The 20,857-nt window shown below is 35.6% G+C and overlaps 1 protein-coding gene across 4 annotated transcripts in view; it reads right to left on the bottom strand.

Moving 5' to 3' along the window:
- Nucleotides 1–20,857, bottom strand: part of WDR35 (WD repeat domain 35) — an 81,125-nt gene that overhangs the window by 37,844 nt on the left and 22,424 nt on the right. For 3 of the 4 annotated variants that reach the window (XR_010123135.1, XM_054474991.2, XM_063648933.1), the window contains 6 exons: nucleotides 19,340–19,525; nucleotides 14,911–14,943; nucleotides 13,174–13,234; nucleotides 6,765–6,909; nucleotides 4,493–4,562; nucleotides 1,251–1,304 (listed from right to left, as the gene is read on the bottom strand). Coding sequence is in view for 3 of the 4 variants with exons in the window: in XM_054474991.2 (XP_054330966.1) it covers nucleotides 1,251–1,304; nucleotides 4,493–4,562; nucleotides 6,765–6,909; nucleotides 13,174–13,234; nucleotides 14,911–14,943; nucleotides 19,340–19,525 (549 nt within the window). In the remaining variant the exon portion in view is untranslated. The remainder of the gene's footprint in view (nucleotides 1–1,250; nucleotides 1,305–4,492; nucleotides 4,563–6,764; nucleotides 6,910–13,173; nucleotides 13,235–14,910; nucleotides 14,944–19,339; nucleotides 19,526–20,857) is intronic. The other variant, XM_054474992.2, reaches the window with a different exon arrangement.

Genomic DNA, 20,857 nt, shown 5'->3' with positions numbered 1-20,857 from the left:
GCTAAAACAAAGTACTTGTTGAGTTAAATTACATATGTATATGAAAAATCAACAGAAGATCATATGATATAGCTGTTACTGAAGGTCTAGGTTTTTATCCTATAGTCATCTGTCTGATACCAGTTTTTAGCAAAAGGAAAGATGATCTGAATGCAGGGATACTATGAGTATTAATTTAAATATGTTTAAAAAATAAAGCAGCATATAATTTTGTACACAACTCAGGGCAAATCTTAAGGTTGACAGATCAACAGTAAGTACAATGCCATGAGAGAACTGTGGGTTTCAAAGCCTTGGCTGCCTCAGGCCATGGCAGTGGGACAAAGTGGAAGCCTCCACACAGCTGATCTTTAACTCTCCTCTTTTTAATCAGAGAACCACTGCTTTTGCAGCATGAGTCTCATGAGAGCTTATCAGAAAGGAGGGAATACTATAGAAATACTATGCTCTTAAGATTTTCTCCCCATAAAATTAGCTCATGGCTGAGGAATGTAACTAGAACTGGAATATATACTATTAAGGTTTTGTTTACATAATTCAAATGCAATAATCCCAGCAGCATTACTGTATTAAAGTAAACATTAATTTCTAAAATTAATATTTTCAAATCTCAGAGCTCAAGAAAAGACACTATGCCATTCATTCTATTTGAAAAATTCAGCTGAAATTTGCCATAGGCTTCTCTATTTTACTGGCTGGCAAACATGTTACCTCGTCATTCTAAGTCTTATGAAAGTAGCTGAGCCAAAGCCCTTTCTCCAACATAAAATATCGGGCTACACAGAGGAGGAAACTTTCTAATACCTACTACCACCATGCAATCTGCCCAACATCCATCAATCTTCCTCAGGGCTCATTCCACTCAGTGTTAGAAACTGTAAGTGTACTCTGTCTTCTCGGCTGGTCATCACTCTACTGCTTTCATAAATAGCTGTTTTGCAAATGGTTAATTATTAGTGAGGAAAGCTTTAAAACCTTCTTATTTCTTATACTGAACTTATATTCAGGGTACAGTAAAACTTGGGGTGCCCATAAGATGATATTCAAAACTTTACTGTAATTTTTTTTTTTTTAGAGACAAGGTTTCACTATGTTCTCAGTCTGGTCTCCAGCTCCTGGCCTCAAGCAATCCTCCTGCTTCAGCTTCCCAAGTAACTGTGATTACAGACATGGGGCACAAACCTGGCTCCTACTGTATTTTTATAATTTAAACAATTATTATTCATAAAATAAGTTTTTGCAAAACTTACCACAATCAATATCTTATCTGATGCAGTTATGGCACAAATTGGATCCCTTGTGCCCTAAAATAAATTAATCAATCATTACTATTCAACAAACATTTATTGAATAACTAGTCTGGTACAACGTAGTATGCAATTCACTAAGCAGTCAATATTTCTTAACTTAACCAACATGTATTTACTGAGCACCTACTATGTGCCAACCACTGAACTAAGCACTAGAGATACTCAGATGATATCTTTATCCTCAGAGATTACTGAAAAGTCTATTGAGAAAGACAGTGAACTAAACACCTCATTGCAGGACAGTATGATAAAAGAAGAGGCAGAAACAGAGGTTATGAGAGTGCAGAGAAAGAAGTATCTAACTTACACCAAGACAGGCAAAAACCTGAGCTCAGGCCTAAAAGAGAAACAGAAAGCAGAAGGGCCAGCACACACTAAATTGAGGAAATGTAAGAAGGCATTGCACTGCAACAACCTGGACAAGTCTCTAGGGCATTATGCTTAGTGAAAAAGCCAATCTCAAAAGGTGACATACTATATGATTCTATTCATAAAACATTCTCAAAGTAACAAAACTATAGAGATGGAGAACATGTTAGTGATTGCCAGGGGACAAGAATGGGGCTGGGCCCAGCTACTTGGGAGGCTGAGGCAGGAGAATCGCTTGAACCCAGGAGGCGGAGGCTGCAGTGAGCCAAGATCATGCCACTGCACTCCAGCCTGGGCAACAGTGCAAGACCATGTCTCAAAAAAAAAAAGAAAATGAAGAAGAAAGAGATAAGATCCCTTATGGTGATAAAACTAGATAAACCTACACACACACCTATTAGCACATGTAAAAACAACTGAAAACTGAATAAGCTCATAGTCTAGTTACAGTACTGCACCAATGTCAGTTTCCTGGTTTTAATACTCTACTACACTTACATAAGATGTCACCACTGAAGAAAGCTGAGTGAAGGGACTCTTTTTGCAATTTTCTATTAGCCTACAATTATTTCAAGATAAAATGTTTTTTAATAAAAAATTTTAAAAACCAGCGTGATACATTCAGGAAATTTCAAGTTGTTTGCCACAGCTGGTATCTAATGAATATACTGGGAAGTGGGCCAGGGAGGCGGAGTAGTTGCGGCTATTTATACTTTATTCTGAAAAACATGGGAACTTACAGAAAGCTTGTAATTGGGGAAGGGAGGAACTATATGTAACATGATTAGATTTATATTTTAGAAAGGTTGCAGTGGCCAGAAGTATAATAAACGGATTGGCCTAGTGGGGATGCGGAAAACTGAAAGTAGAGAGACAATTCTGTATTGTTCGATATGGTAGCCACTAACCTGATGTCACCATTTAAATGTAAACTTCAATTAATGACAGTGAAATACAATTTAAAATTCAGTTCTTCAGTTGAACTAGCCATATTTTAAGTACTCAATAGCCACATATGGCTAATGGCTACTGCACTGGAGAACAAAGATATACAGTATTTCCATTATCACAAGAAGTTCTATTGGGCAGTGCTGGATGGAAATTATTGCAGTGATCTAGGCAGAAACTAATGGTAGACCAAACTGATACAGAGATGGAAAGGGAAAAGCCAATTTGAGGGAAATTTAGGAGACAGAATCCAGAGGACTTGGTGATTTATTAGATGTGGAAAGCAAGAGAAAATGAGTTCTCATGATTCTTGCAGAGATAGTGAAGCCAACCACTGATATATAGAATATATATGGAGAAATGAATTAGGAGGGAAGCTGAGTTTCAGCCTCAGGCAGATTAAACTTGGAGGGCTTTTGAGCTGCTCAATTTCTTGCTATTCAGACGGCAAGAAATACGTTATTGAGAAATTGAAAAAACTCAACATTGGAAATATACATATTAGAGTCATTGGCATATGGTTAAAGGGGTGGATTTCATCAAGAACACTAAGAAGAGGGTATTAACAGGTTTTTTTAAAAAAGGTAGATGGCTTAGGGCTAGACATTAAGGGATATCACAATAAGTGGTGCACAGATGAACCCTTGACAAAGAAGACTCAGAAGGAAAAGCTAGAGATAAAGTCAGGAGTGTAGTTTCATGAAAGCCAAGAAGAAAACAGTAGTCATTAAAAATATTAAATGTAATGTGTAGATCAAATAATATAAAGACAGAAAAAGACCTATCAGACTTGGCAATTCAAAGTCTTCTGGAAACCAGAATACAATGAAGTGCAGATGGAATGAACAGTAAGGGAAAGATGAATACAGAATAGTCTTTCAAGAAACTCAGCTATGAAAGGAGGAAGAGAGAAGGTAGTAGCTGGAAGAAAATATGTGGTTGACAATGGAAACTTCTGTTGTTTTTAAGATGACATCTATTTTAATTTATTTGAGGGTACAGGGGAAAAGCTGGTTGATGATGAATCAATTTCCCAAAAGTTCCCTATTAAAGCGACTGTTTCTTATTCACCAGTAGATTCCCAGCACCTACTCCAATGTCTCACACTTAATAGACATTCAAAAAATACTTAATTGAAAAAAATGGATGGATACGTAGATGACTAGATGAACTCTTGCATATTCTAGTAGATACATCACTAGATCTGCTGTCAAAAAATTAAGCTTGCACCCTTGCTTTGTTACTTCATCATTTTATGATCCTGAGTAAATCAGTGAACTTCTCTATCAGTTTTATAACCCATTAAGAGAGATGACATGCTGCTTGACTTACAGAGTTTTGAGCATCAGATAAGGAATGAGACAACAGTTTTATAAACAATAGGCACTACTTTAAATACTCTGAGAAAATCATTTCAAAAACTATTTACTGAAATAGCAAATTATATTAGTTTGTAAACAAAAGCACATTTTCATAAAGAAACAGTTAACTATATTATCTGCAAAATATGTGCACTCACTAATACGCCAGGGGTGACAGACCAATCCATGGTCAACTGACAGACAGATAAAGAAATAGACAGATGGGAAGGTGTGAGGAGGAGAGGAGGAGTTGTTTTCCAACATTTTTAGATAATATGCTTTTCTAAGTAGTATATTAGCTACTTATCACCATCTACCATCTTTATTTTAGTTCAAGAATTTTTAAGATCTAGGAAAAAGTTTACAGAAGAGAATTTTTTTAAAGAATTGCTAAAATAATATCCTATTCACTGGAAACAAATTATTTTTCAGGTTTCAAAATAAAATTATAATATTTCAAATCTACAGATATTAACATTTTCTAGAAAAATTAAAATCACCTACTTGAATGGTTTTACTATAATCAAGCACACCATCCATTGATCCAGAAGGGGTATCATCAACATGATAAATTCTGCAAAAAAGATCAGAATTTCAAAGAAAGTTTAAGTATAGTTTATACTATTTCATAATCTCTAGAATAAATGATTGGATAACATCAATTAATACTGTTATTTAATATAAAAATTCTGATTATTTTAGAGAGTCCTCAACACAGTTAAATCTTAATGAAGATAAAAATTATCTACCAGATGTTTACTAGTTATATGAATGATATGTTCCTGAAAGCTGTACCAAAAACATATCTGAACATTTCGTCATATATTCCCGATGAATTTCATTATGCCCAGAGAGATATTTTACCTTACTCTCCATCTGAATATCAGTGAAGAGTAACATCTAATTCACTAACTTTCTCTGTTGTTTCTCCATAATTTCTCTGCTATCAATGTGTTTAATAAAAGTAAAATTTAAGTGGATTTAGGAGGTTCTAATTAATAGAACTTCTGTGCTGAAGTAAAGAAGCCTTTCCTACCCTTTCCTGTGTTAGGAAGGGGTATCACTTTTGGACATCCACTGTCTCTCTAGTACCTGTACCTGTATTATTATTTTAAAATAAATTTAAGGGGTACAAAAGTACAGTTCTGTTATATGGATATATTGAGTAGTGGTGATGTCTGGGCTTTTAGTGCAACCATGACCCAAGTAATGTACATTGTACACATTAAGTAATTTCTTATCCCTTATCCCCTACTACCCTCCCACCCTTCTGAGTCTCCAGTGTCTATTATTCCACACGCTATGTCCATGTGTACACATTATTTAGCTTCCACTGGTGACCTTTGGCAAATAATTTACGCCCATGTGTCTGTTTCCTCTCTGCAAAACAAGAATAATGAGTACTGATTAGATTTATGAAAGTGTCTGGCATGTAAGAAGTACCCAATAAATGTTGGCTGTTATCACCATCATCAACTGTACTTCAGAGATGAGGAAACTGAGTTCTAGGGGGAACCTACTCAAAGTTATTCAAACCAGTACACATATCCCAGACAGAAATATAAAGAAATGCTGCCTTCTTGATTTAAACAAAAGTCAAAATCTCTTTAGCAGCTACAAGACACTCTGGAGAGGCTAGGCTTTTTGCCTCAATTTTGTCCTAAGATCTACCTTCTCCCACAAGATTGCAGGCCTCTGCTTATTAATGCTACCACGGTAACGCCTACCAGCATGAGGACTACCACATGCTGTCCTCAAAGAGGCCAAAGATTCTTTCCATTTGGTCTTCCAGCACCACTGAGAACAAAAGATATAACATTTTTCAATGTTTTTTTCCTGCCTCCACATGAATTCACATACCCAACATACTTTCACTGAGGATTCATCTTCTATCTTAGCACATGAGTGAGTCTTAAAGGGAAGGCAAGGGGAGTCTGCTTTAAGATCTCAAAGATGTGAGGCAGGATAATGATTTGAAAAAACACCTAGCATTTCTGTCATGACTCTACCACTCACTTCCGCCAACACAGGCCTGTGTCCCCATTAAGAATCGTTAGGTTAAAACATTCAACAAAATGTTTTACTTACAGGCTTAGAGTAACAATAGAAGAGCAGCAAACACAGAATATCACTAATGGAGACAATATAACTTACAAAACACAGTAAATGCTTCTTCACTTACAGACTTACTGTGGATCCCTCTATCCTGGCTTCTAACCTATCTACTATGTGGCAGAGCCCTTTTCACCCCACTTACTAGACGTAATTCCAACTCCAGAATCCTTGGAAACCAGGGCAAGAAAAAGAAGCTAAGTCCCCAGTTCACCCCACCTAAAGACTTCTTCCATATGTGTGTCTAAAGACCTGCCTTTCCTCTGGTCACTGATATTGGAATCACCCCACCCTCTTGGGAAGACCTATACCACTAACGTATAGGAATAAACCCTTAGTTAGATCCTTCGATCTCAAGTGAATAATCATATTTTAGTATAATATATTAACTCTAATCCGGTGGGGAGGGTAAGTGAGGACAGCCATTTCCTTATAAAAACACAACTTTCCACTCTTCATCTCTAAGGGCTTTATTATACCATGCTACTTCTCTTTTATTTTAATAAATTTAAACACATAAATTTTAAAGATAATCAAATTAATTGAAAAAACATTTCTACTAATCAAGACACTACAGTTATCAAGCATGACAATTTACAATTACTATGTCTGACTTAAATGTGATATGGTTGAGCTACTAAAAAGCATGTATCAAAAGATATACCTTTCTCTCCCTTCTTTTCGAGACCGTGTGATCTGATTAATTTCCAATGCTGTGAGCTTCTTTGCCACACGATATTGCCAGATATAAAATGCTTCTTTCGAGGCTGCTATCACATGGGTTTTGGTCATTGCAACAAACAGTGGTACTATTAAAAATAACATTAAGATAATTTACAGTTACACAGAATTGCAGAATGCTTGTGCTGCAAAGGCCTTTAGTAATCACAGAGTTCAACCCCTCATTTTATAGACAATATAACCCCACATAGTCTCAAAATACCCACACACAGTCTCTGAAATCAGAAAAGAATCAAAAGCTTGTAGCGTCATACAAAGATACTAACTCAAAATAAATCAAAGACTCAAATGCAAGAGCTAAAACCATAAACACTTAAAAGAAAACTTGGGAATACATCTTTATGACCTTTGGTCAGGCAATAATTGGCTTCTTAGATATGACACCAAAAACACAAATGACAAAAGAAAAATTAGATAAATTAGACTTCATTAAAATTAAAAACATTTGTGCTTCAAAGGACACTATCAAGAAAGTAAAGACAACCCATAGAATGGGAGAAAATATTTGCAAATCATGTATCTGAAAAGAAATTTTATCTAGAAAATATAAAGAACTCTTACAACTCAATAATAAAGACAAATAGCCCAATTTAAAAGTGAGCAATGGATACAAATAGACATTTCTACAGTGAAGATACACAAATGGCCAATAAGCACATGAAAAAGATGATCAACAACATTAGCCATCGGGAAGTGCAAATCAAAACCACAATGAGATGCCACCTCACATCCACTAGGATGGCTAGAATCAAACAGTCAGACAATAACAAGTGTTGGCAAGGTTATGGAGAAATCTGGGAACGTAATATGGTGTGTTCACTTTGGAAAACAGTTCAGCAACTCCTCAAAATGTTAAATACAGAGTTACTATATGCCTCAGCAATTCCACTCCTAGTTATGTACCCAAGAAAAATAAAAACATGTCGACACAAAAACTCAAACGCTGATGTTCATAACAACATTATTTATATGATCAAAAGTAGAAACAACTCAAACATCCATTAATTGAAAAATGAATAAATAAAATCCCACTCCTTCCTCCCATCCCAACTACCAATTACTACCTGGTTCAGAGTCTCACTCTGTCGCCCAGGCTGGAATGCAGTAGTGCGATCTCAGCTCACTGCAACCGCTGCCTCCCGGGTTCAAGCAATTCTCCTGCCTCAGCCTCCGGAGTAGCTGAAACTACAGGCACGCGCCACCACGCCCAGCTAATTTTTGTATTTTTAGTAGAGACGGGTTTTCACCATGTTGGCCAGATTGTCTCCATCTCTTGACGTCACCTTCTGCCCGCCTCAGCCTCCCAAAGTCCTGGGATTACAGGCATGAGCCACCCCGCCCGGCCACATCTTATATTTCTACTCTAATTTAGAAAAGAAAAATCTCCCAAGTCCTTTCCTAAGGAATAGATTCTTCTAAACAAATAATTTTTAATATTCCTAATATGTATTGGAAATACATTCTCCTAATCAAATAATTCTTTTCATCTGCCCATTTGTTAGAGAACATTTAATTGAACTCCTACTGTATATCCTTTTATGAAGTAGATAGATTCATCAAATCCATCTTATAGATAAATAAACAGAGGTTTAAAGAAGTAGAACAATTTGCCCAAGGTCACAAAACACAAAATAAACAACATAAAATTAAACATTCATATAAAATACATAAAAGCAAAAAACTCCTTCATAAACAGATTATACTACCTGTTTTCTAAATTCATGAACAATCAAAACAGTGTAAAACTTAATTTCTCTATTATAAATACTATACAATGTAATCATTAATATGGCCGGAATAAAGACATAACATTACTAGGAGGTACCACTTATAGAGTTCTTGCCAGAGTGCAGACAAAGGACATTTGAGGCAGCAAGAGACTTAGAAACTGAACAAAGAATTAGAAACTAGTCTGATGGTATGATGCTAATTGAGTGGGTTAACAACTCAGGGATTCAAATTCAATAATTTTTATATGCTAAATAACTCAGTCCAACTGAGTAATTTTTTTTTTTTTTAATTCTTTTCTCACTGTAACTGTCAAGATTTTTTCATTCAAAATGTGTACTATTAGCAACCTCTGGAGGGAGCTCAAAGCCTTTCTTGGAAGGAGCACTTTGCTGAAAGCCAGGCATGGAGACTGACAGCAAAGCCTCCAGGGTGCGCTCCTGCCAGGTCAGGCTGTGCTCTCCTTTCCCTGACCTGGTCTTCACTAAATCTTAAGACATTTGTTAAATATTTAGTAAATTCCACCATGGATACTCTAATGCTGGTAACTATTATGCCTTTAGTGTAATTTGAAGCAAGTTTGCATACCTTAACTGCTTTCTAATAAAATATCATTTTTTCCTAAGCATATAAAAGCATTCTTCCAACCAATGTTTACTCACAATTATAAATTACACTCATGGTCCTTTCTTTTTGATAGATCCTAAATACTTACAAGGGTTTATCATTAGCCTGATTACTTCAAAATTAAAATGTTAGTGGTTCAAGGTAAGAGTCAGACTTCTTGGATTCAAATGACAGGCACTTGTTAATTCTGTGGCTTTGAATAAATTATTTGTTCTCTCAGTTTACTTACTGTAAGTTGAAGATAATAATAATGCCGACCCTACAGAGCTGTTTTAAAGTTTAAGAGAGATAACAATATAAATATAAATATAATATAAATTATAGCATAGCACAGTGCCTGGCATAGAGTAAATGCTTAATAATACTTTTAAAAGACAGTATTTATTGAATGTTTAAAAATATGACAGGCAGTGTTCTAAATATATAACACATATTAACTCACAACTTCCCTATAAGGTAGGTGTTATTGTCCTCATTTAGCAGATAAAGAAACTGAGGCATGTGAATTTGCCCATATCACACAGCTAGAAAGTAGTAGAGCTGGACACAAACCTGGTCAGTCTGGCTCCAGAAACTGCTCTTAACTACTACAGCAGACTGACCCTCACTAAGGATTAAGAAGTATTAGTTAGACATGGTTGCTATTGTTCTTTTCACTTTTATCACCTACATAGGATTTTATAATAAAACCATATATAAATTCTCAGTTACTATAAAAAATACAAATATATCTGAAAATATGTTCTTTTGAATCAGTAAGGTGGTAATTTCAGCAAATTCATATGGGTAGATAATCCTATCCATATATATTTTGCTAGATCTTTATTAAGATTCATCCCATCTGGACTAAGCTTCTAGGAAAAGCAAAACAAAATTTTAACAGATGAAATGTTTTAGGACAAGAAAACAGTCAAGATGAAGGCCCTCCATGCCCTTTTCGACTGTTAAATATCTGAAAAGAAAAAAATTTGAAATATCTAGAAAGGTTATTGGATTTTTTTTTTTTTTTTTTTTTTTTTTTTTTTTTGAGACGGAGTCTTGCTATGTCACCCAGGCTGGAGAGCTGTGGCACGATCTTGGCTCAGTGCAACCTCTGCCTCCTGGGTTCAAGCGATTCTCCTGCCTCAGCCTCCCGAGTAGCTGGGATTACAGGTGCATGCCACCATGTCCGGCTAATTTTTGTATTTTTAGTAGAGATGGGGTTTTGCCATTTTGGCCAGGCTGGTCTTGAACTCCTGACCTCAGGTGATCTACCCGCCTCAGGCTCCCAAAGTGCTGGGATTACAGGAGTGAGCCACCGTGCCCAGCTTGGAAAAAAAGTTTTTAAGAAAATAATTACGCTTTCATTAACTGAACTTTGTAATGCTAATAGGCAGTCATTACTAGCCAAGCAAGCATGTAAAATAATTTAAAGCAATCTTGGAATTCACATATAAATAAAACCTGCTTGTAATATTTTAATGCTAAGGCATGAAATAAATGCCTACATCTGTAATGTTCACCCACTTTCCCATTTATTCATTTCTCAGCCCTTTCAAGTGCTGGTAAATTGAAATTTCACCGAAATGTTTTCATCAAATTAACTTTCTCTGAAATATATGGAAAACCTAGTGCACGTGTTAGATACCATCATTAGAAAGTTGCTCATGGGCTCCCACTAAAATGGCTGCAGCATAGGCAAACTGGTACTTGATGGCCACTTTCCATGCCTTCATTCCTCTGCAAATGCTGTTTTCTTTCCTTGAAATATCACCTAAAGAAATACTTACTTTTCAAAACTCAGCTCAAATGAAACCTTCTCTAAGTAGAAAGATGTCTCTGACGTCCTTATGCACCAATAACCATTTACCTGGCACCTAGAGCAATACCTAGCACGCAGTAGGGAAGCAATAAATCACTGTTCAATGAATTAACTAGGTTTTAATTATTTGTTCAGAAATCCCAGAGGAAATGTCATAATTAATTTCTTATTATTCCCAGTGACCAGTACAGTACCTGAAACAGTATATACTCATTGATAGTTTGCTAAATAAATGAATCATCATTTTTTATTTACATGATAGAAAATAAATAATTTCCATGCATTCAATAAACATTTATTATGGGCCAAGGCAGTGTTAGGTCATAGGGATACAGAAGTTAATTAGATGTAGATCTTTAAGAAGTTCAAAGTCTAGCGGGGAAGATAGACAAGAAAATTAATAACCACAGTGCAGGTTAAGAGGTATTTTGGATGGAAGCACACCAAAGGTGTTATGAGTGCTCAAGAAAAGAACACCAAAAAAGGATACCTAACCCTCATGTGTAGAGTATAACAGAGTCCCACAAACTACACTTCTATAATAATCTATAAAGTTATTTTTTAAGTTTCTACAAAAATTGTAAATAGGAAGAGTAGGTGGCAAAACAAAAATAATAAATTCTAGAAGAGTATCACTCACAGACTTTTTTTGTTTTAGCCTCTAGTCCTCATAAACATTTGGCATAGAAACTTTAAAAAAGAAATTTTACAGGATACGTATGAAACAAAAATGTTGAGTCTTTGGCTGTGTTCACTGCAGACCAATGAAAGAACTGTTTGTTAAAATCTCAGCCAGCGAGACTACAAAAAAAATTTTGAGACTCAAAAATACAAATAGTCATGCCCTCAAGTATTTGCCATTTTATGAAGAAGGATTTACATTTAGCTTTATTTTAAAAAACAGTCTACCTGTGATAAAAATTACTTTAAGATTAACCCTATCACCATTATGATTCTATGTTAAAACTTTGGATATTAAAAGAAAAAGCATATAATCTGAAGACTGACAAAATTTACCTCTTAAAGACTGTTATGCTTCTAATAAACAAGAGATATTTATGTAATGAGAGTCTGTTAATAATTTTAAGCTAAGCTTTTTAACAAGGAACACTAATGTGTATATATATGTGTATATAAACATATACACATATAAAACATATAAACATGCCTATGTAGCAATGCATATAAGACATGAAGTTGAAATGTGTCAATATATCTAAGTGAGTAGGTTATCAAGACCCTAAGCCATAGAGTATAAAGTCTTTGAGGTCATTATTTCTCATATTTGCTATTATCACCCAAAGACCTTAGCAAAATGCAAACACTCAAAAGGCAACAGGCATTAATATTTAATTGCTTAGGCTAAATGTCCAATATGAAAAAAAAATGACTAGTTCTCAGGTTCTCAGGAATAATGCAATGGGTTTTTAATTTCTTAGATTTAATAATTTTTGCAATACAGTATCCAATATACTACCATACACATTAAAAGAAAATCATTATTTTGGAAGTTACAGTGAAATGGCAACAAAACACTTGTTAATGATTTTTAATAATCTACTCAGAATAAGATTTTGAATTTTTAATGGGTTACTTTCATAGTTATTAGGTAGAGGGAATAGTAAATCTAAAGTAACAAATGTCCTTTGAAAACAAAAAGGAATTTTTAAAACTGTCCCTATTAATAGACTCATTTCATTACAAAAATCTGGAAAGGGCAAACTCACTTTTACAAGCAGCTAAAGTGTTTTTATGGAAGAGAGGTATTTACAAGCAGTTTATTAACAATGAAAGTGGTTTAATGGCAAAATTATTTCTATAATCCTCAGTTTATTACATACTAATCATTATACTGCATACCAATTCCTACCCAATTATATTTCCCATTTAAAGCAAATGATGGTACTATAGCAGTTGTGAAATTATAATGGATTTTAGATAGACTAACCTTATAATTTACTGTCTTAACCAGGATACTTTTGAGAGTAAAATGGGGTATTAAGAATTCTACCATGGTAACAGATATAAACTGGTGCTGGATCTCACAAAGTAGGAAGTATGGTCATCCTCGTTTTAGAAAACACCATTCTAATTAATAATACCAGTGTTAGGTTTTTAAATTAGTGTTATAAATAAAACCTGATTGGAAAAGAAATAAATATTAACATTTCCTTACCAATATCAATGTATTTGGGATCCAAGGGTGTACCAATAGAATTACAAAGAACTAGTACAAACTGTGAACAAATAAAACAAAAAGTATCAGAACTCCTGCTTATGAATAATAAAGGAAATATGCTTAATATATATCATGCTTATCTCTTTTTCAAGTATTGCTAACTGGGAAATAACTGATGAAACTGTTAGGTGCAAAAAATAGCAGACAAAACGAAAGATGATTTACAGCATTAAATATAAAGGAAGATCAATTAATACTAAACCAAGGCTGCTTTCTCAATGTAATGGAACACTGCGGTTTTTAAGAAGACACAAGAAACACAAGTACTCTGGCTACTTTTCATCATTTATACAAGGAGTCTTCAAAAAGTTTATGGAAAATGTGTATTATGGAAAAAATAAGCATGGATTTAAAAATTGTTTGCATCAAAATAAACGTGTACTAACTTGTTAAAACATGTTTGAACAGGATCTAGTTTGAAGCACTAAGAAGGAGATGGTAGCAGTTTGAAAAAAAGCCCTGTCAAAGAAACATTAATTCTGCTAAAATTGAAGCGAGAAAAAACATCAAATTTATGGTGCAGCTTGGGTGGAAGAATGGTGAAATCATCAATCCTTTATGAAAAGTTTATGGGGACAATGCCCTAAAGAAATCAGCAGTCTACAAACAGACAACTCACTTTAAGAAGGGACAAGACAAAGTAAAGATGAAACCTGCAACAGCAGACCATCCATGTCAATTTGCAAGGAAAAAATTAATCTCATCTTGTTTCTGCCCTAATTGAAGAGGACTAACAATTAACAGCAGAAACAATAGTCAACACCATAGACATCTCAATTGGCTCAGCTCACACAATTCTGACTGAAAAATTTGAGTTAAGCCAACTTTCCACTCAATGGATGCCAAATCTGTTGCACCCAGATCAGCTGCACACAGGAGCAGAGCAGTAAACGGAAATTTCAAACAGGTGGTATCAAGAACCTGAGGCATTTCTTCAAAAATTGCAACAGGAGATGAAACATGGCTTTACCTGTATGATCCTGAATGCAAAGTACAATCAAAGCAATGGTTACCAAGTGGTGGAAGTGGTCCAGTCAAAGCAAAAGCAGACCGCCAAGAGCAAAGGTCATGGCGACAGTTTTGGGGGATGCTCAAGGCATTTTGCTTGTTGACTTTCTGAAGGGCCAAAGGACAATAATGTCCACTTACTATGAGAATGTCTTGAGAAAGTTAGCCAAAGCTTTAGCAGAAAAATGCCTGGGAAAGCTTCATCAGAGTCTCTCCCCACCATGACAATGCTCCTGCTCATTCTATTCATCAAACAAGGGCAATTTTGCAAGAGTTTTGGCGGGAAATCATTAGGCATCCACTTTACAGTCCTGATTTGGCTCCAGACTTCCTTTTGTTTCCTAATCTTAAAAAATCCTTAAAGGGTACCCATTTATCTTTAGTTAATAATGTAAAAAAGACTGCATTGACATGGTTAAATTCCCAAGACCCTCAGTTCTTTAGGGATGGACTAAATATCTGGTATCATTGCTTACAAAAATGTCTTGACCTTGATGGAGCTTATGTTGAAAAATAAAGTTTCTATTTTTATTTTTATCTGTTAATTCCATTTTTCCATGAACCTTCTGAAGTCCCCTCATATTTCTACAGTTTCTGATCAGCTATAACCTCAAAACTCATTTTTATCCTATGATCAGCTATATAAGAGCTAATTTCATTTGTTACCGTTGCACCAAATGTCTCCATCTCGTTCTCCTCCTTTGAAGCAATATATAAATGAAAGGAGAAATTCAGAAAAATTCAGTTAACTCAAAAAAGACGTGATTCAGCCTAATGAAAATGGCTTATATACAAATAATCATCAATGACCAATATTAGGAAAATAATCAAACATAATGCACATTTTACATCACATTGTTTTGAAGTGATCATTTCATTTTTCTTACTGTTAGTCTCTGTTTCTGTACCTTGTACTAAGAATACTATTCTACTTAGATGTTTTCCTGACTAGAACAACAATTTCAAATAAAGCAGTTCTTTACGCGCTATTTACACAGACTTTTTCTTTTTTCAGCATTCGATTAAAATTTGTTTAATTACTCAAGACATCTCAGGTATCCCATAGATATCTACTATTACCCATAACATTTTTAAAAAAATAAAAAGAACTCATTGAATTAATTTCATAAATATAAACCAAATAATAAAAATTATATTTAAAAAAATCATAATTTACTCTTCCACACTTAAAATAAGCTTATTTACTGCCACAAAATACCACAAATTGTATTTTTTAATATATCTTTCATTTTTATCAGTTATACATGCTAGTAGTTTCAAAAATCAAATAGATCCACAAGGCTTCTTACTAAAAAATGGCAGTTCCCCCTAAGTTCCCATTTCCTGCTCCCTTTACCAATCCTTTTGCTATTACCTCCACAAATCTAAGTAATGTGTTTATACTGCTACTTGTTTTATTTCAGTTTAGTCCATTAGCTCTTGCCTCCCCACTACAAATAACAAGTCTTTAGCTTTCTTTCATTCCTTTTCCACCCCACCCCTACCACACAGGGGCACATTTCCATCCCTCTCTCTATTTTTAATACCATTTTGTCAGATCAGAATTTAGGGTTGAGTATGTTTATTATACTTCAATTAAAAGGTGTTTTAAGTTTAAAAAGGGTGATTACATCATTTTGACTATGTAAATGCTATTCAAAACTCAGCCGTCAAGTGTATCATGATTTATTTTCTTTTCAAGCATATTCTGCTTCCTCTGTAGTTGATAATTGTTATTTTTTCTCTTTGATTAGTCTTCTACGGGCTTATTACTAATACAAATCCCCAATTACCCCTGAATTATGTATATCTTGCTGCAAGGGCTCAAATATATCAGGTAGTCTATTGTCATCCCCTTGAATTTCTCTTGGAGCCTTCTGACCTTCTCTCATCTGACTCACTGGACACGCTGCACCATGGTCAGCTGGTACTCGCTTCCTCACTGGTGTCCACTCTACTGTTTCTTCTGCTTTCTTGGTTTATTCCTCATTTTGTTAGACTATTTCCCGAAGTAACTTCCTAAGATAGGGAAGCTTGGAAGGGAAATTTTTAGTGAGTTACACATCTAAAAATGTCTGTATTCCACCCATTTATTTATTTATTTATTTATTTATTTACTTACTTTGAGACAGAGTCTCACTCTGTCGCCCAGGCTGGAGTGCAGTGGCACATCTCCTCACTGCAACCTCTGCCTCCAGGGTTCAAACGATTCTCCTGCCTCAGCTTCCCAAGTAGCTGGGATTACAGGCACCCACCACCACACCTGGCTAAGTTTTGTATATTTAGTAGAGATAGGGTTTTGCCATGTTGGCCAGGCTGGTCCCAAACTCCTAACCTCAGGTGATCTGCCCACCTTGGCCTCCCAAAGTGCTGGGCTACCCTCATATTTAATTAGTAGTTGACTTACAGCTATGGAATTCTAGATGGAAAACTATCCCTCCAAATTTTGAGGCAGTTCTCCAAAGCATTGCTGTTGACAAGTAGAATGCCACTTATGATCCTTGACGTTATGAAATCTGTTTTTCCTCTCTGAAAGCTTGTAGGATTGTTGTTTTCTCCCCAATGTTCTGAAATTCCACAATGATGTGTCTCAATGTGGAAATGTTTTTATTCACTGAGCTAGGCACTTCCAATCCAGAACATCAAGGAAAATTTTCTTGAATTTTTTTTTCATACTTACTCCCCTATATTTTGTATATTTTGCCTGTTCACTCTTTTTTCTTTCTTTTTTCTTTTTTCTTTTTTTTTTTTTTTGGAGACAGAGTCTTACTCTGTCTCCCAGGCTGGAGTGCAGTGGTGTGATCTCGGCCCACTGCAACCTCTGCATCCTGGGGTCAAGCAATTCTCCTGCCTCAGCCTCCTGAGTAGCTGGGACTAGAGGCACACGCTGCCACGCCCGGCTAATTTTTTCTATTTTAGTAGAGAGGGGGTTTCACCATGTTGCCCAGGCCGGTCTCGAACTCCTGAGCTCAAGCAATCTGCCCACCTCGGCCTCCCAAAGTGGCCTGTTCACTCTTTTTAGAAATATTATTGAAATGCTAAGCTTCCCGGACTGGTCATATAATTTTATCTTTTCACCCCTATTTTCCATTTCCTTGTCATTTTGCTTCACTTTACAAGTGTTTTCCTTCATTTTACCTTCTAATCCTCCAGCCAAAGTTTTCATTATGGTTATCATATTTTTAATCTCCAAAAACTTCCTCTTCTATAGTATCCTTTTCTTATTTTATGGATGTAATATCTCTTAACTCTCTGAAGGTAATATTAATGGTTCTTTCAAAACAATTTTTTTTTTTTTGAGACAGAGTCTCACTTTTGCCCAGGTTGGAGTGCAATGGCACGATCCTGGCTCACTGCAACCTCCGCCTCCCGGGTTCAAGCAACTGTCCTGCCTCAGCCTCCCGAGTAGCTGGGATTACAGGCTTGCGCCATCATGCTCAGCTAATTTTGTATATTTAGTAGAGACGGGGTTTCACCATGTTAGCCAGGCCGATCTCGAACTCCCGACCTCAGGTAATCTGCCCGCCTTGGTCTCTCGAAGTGCTGGGATTACAGGTGTGAGCCATCGCACCCAGCCCCAAAATAATGTTTTTCAGACATGTCCTTCCTGCACAGTCTCTGCTTCTTCCAAGTTCTTTTCTACTTGTGTTTAGATGCCTTTCTCAAATGTCTGGCAATCCTTGTCTAACTGCTTATATTTAAGAGTCAAACATTGAAAAGCTGTTTGGAACAGAGTTGTCTACAAGTGAGCCTCACTGACTGGTGTCTTTACTGTAAGATGATGGGCAGGGCTACTTCCCTGGGGACTCCCAATCTCAGTATCTTTAGAAGGCTTTTCTCTTGAACAGGTCGAATTCTCCCGAGAAGACTTCCAAACTCCCACCTCAAAGCTCAATGCTTGGCTGCCAGTGTTCTGGGAACCAAGTAGGAAAACAAGACTGGGGTAATGTTGAGTAGCAAACTTTTAACGTAATTGTCCTGTTTTCAGCAGAGTTCCCCCACCCTCAGCTCTGCTTGATGCTCTTCAGTGCAGAGACTCTTTGATCCTCTCTGGAGAGTAAACCCCAGTCGTTGTAGGTGGCAGAAGGGCAGCTGCCTGTGGACTCAGTATAGGGGAGTGGGATCTCCTTCTTCTTATGTTTTTTAAAAAAAGTTTTCTCTTTTCTGCATAATCTCCAGTACTTCCAAATTGCTTTCATGTTTGTTTCTTTCTCCCACCAGGTACCCCCAAGTCCTGTGCCTCTTTGGGATTCCGTGATCTAAGCCAGTTGCCTCTGTTTTCTCCCTGAATGGCTTATGATTCAGCTTTCTTAGGTCTGCTAAGGTAATTACCGCTAATCCACCTACTCTAACCTACAAAATGTGGTTGCCATTTCCTTTCCCTTTCTGGTCCCTATGGGCTTATGACTTTTTAAAAAATATCTTTACTATTGTTTAGCAAATTTCAGGAGAGAACACCAGCAAACATGGCTGTTCAAAGAGTCACCTTTAACAAAAAACTCTATACTTTTTAATGGGGTAAAATAATTGATAACACAGCCAAAGACACTGGTAGTCCTTTTCAGAAATATTTATATACTTCTGCAAATATTTAAGTTGTTAGTATACTTTTTAAAAAGACATATTTATATTATTTATGTTATGCTATGATATATTAATTTTAAAACAATATAACTCCAAAGTAGATTTCTCAATGTCAAAAGCTACCCAAACTGTCCTAAGTGTTCATTGCTGCATAATTTCTTCAGCATTTATGCATAGTAGACATCTGGATGTTCATTTTTGCTCATGAAATTTTAACTTGAAAAGGGATTGTGGTATTTTAAATATATTTCAGAAACAAAAAGCTTCAGTATTAAACCAGTCAGTATGAATTGCCATATGATTAGCCGCTTGAAGAAAAAAAAAATCAGGGACACAGCATCAATGGAGTCACAGAGCTTTCCAAAATTGGTCTAGACCAATAGTGCCAACAGACCCAATGTTTTGATGTACTTGCCAGTGTAGAGGCCATGCTTGAAAACGTAGAAAACTATAACCCAATTCTGCCAAGCAGTTAGCCCATCTATGTCTTAAGATATCAAGAAACACCTACCTGAGGATGATTTTCATCAGCTTTTGTAGCCAAAATGCAGAAATCTCCACAGGTAGTAATAGAAATGAGACCCTTCACATATTTAACATATTTTTCATTGTTTTTCGTATCCCAGAAGACAACACAGTACTCTGGACGATCAGGTCTGGTATATGCATAGACTACAGTATTTGAGCAATAACCCCACTAGGAAGAAAGGAAGGAGGAAAGGGAAGGAGATTGAAAGGGAGAGGAATTATTTAGCACTGGGAAGGAAAATCATATTATTTTATTTTTACTCTCAAAATATTGCAGATATTTATCACTGCTGACAAAATATATTCTTCAGAAATAGAAGACAGATTCAACCTTTTATAAAAATAATAGAGATTTATAAAACAAAGAATGTGCTGCAAATATAAATCTAGTTTGTCTAACTTTCCTCATTTTAATTGGTAAGATTTAAGCTTCAATGGTAAAAATTTTCAATAATCAATAATAGCTGCTGGAGAGGGGACAACAGGTAGCGTGATCCCTGTCAAAGTTTCAATTCTGGATCTCCAAGTCGAAATTCAAAAATAGTCACTTTGCCTTTTTACCCCCATCCATATTTTTTATATTTGTTTTTATCAGAGTAACATATTCACATAATATATGGTTGAGTAATCCTACCTGGCTTATTTAAAACAAAAACAAATGCAGAACCCCCTGCTAAATTTCCTCTCTCTAGAATGGTCGTGTACAACTCCTTCAACTGCAACTGTTCTGGTGTTTATTTCTGTATCACATTGTCTATTGATTATGGAACTTACACACTTACAGCTTTCCCTTCTAACCCTCCCAACATGTTTATGTTTAATTTTGAATAAACAAATAAAAATACACAAATTATATTAAAAATATAAAAATAAAATAAAATAATATCATGTTGATATTACCATGATTGTGTTTACCATTCAAACAAACTAAGCTAAACCATGTTTAGCTTTTTGTATCCTGATTACTTTCTAAAATAAATTTTTTTACTTTAAAATAGTTTTAGATGGACAGAAAAGTTGCAAAGATAGCACAGAGTTCCCATATACCCCTCATCCATTTCCCTTATTGTTAACATTTTACTTTACCATGGTACATTTGTCACAACTAGGAAATCAACATCACTATTAACTATATTACTATTACTATTAAGTAAACATCATACTTTATTTAGATTTCATTAGCTTTTCCCAAATGTCCTTTTACCATTCCAGAATCCCAGTTGGGATACTTAGATTTAGTCATGTCTCCTTAGGCTCCTCTGGGGTGTGACAATTTCTCAGTCTTTCCTTGCTTTTAATGACCTCAACAGTTTTGAGGAGTACTGGTTAAGTATTTTGTAGATTGTCCCTCAATTTGGGTTTGTCTGATGTTTGCCTCATGCTTAGATTGGACTTCAGGTTTTTAGGAAGACTAGCACAGAACCGAAGTGCACTTCTTTATCATGCCATATCCGGGGGTATGTGATATCCACATGACATTCCTAATGATGTTAACCTTTAC

Source organism: Pongo pygmaeus, chromosome 12 (genome assembly GCF_028885625.2).
Source record: "Pongo pygmaeus isolate AG05252 chromosome 12, NHGRI_mPonPyg2-v2.0_pri, whole genome shotgun sequence".
Classification (NCBI taxonomy): domain Eukaryota; kingdom Metazoa; phylum Chordata; class Mammalia; order Primates; family Hominidae; genus Pongo; species Pongo pygmaeus.
Note: the sequence above shows the minus strand (reverse complement) of the source record. Positions and strands in the feature narration are given on the sequence as shown.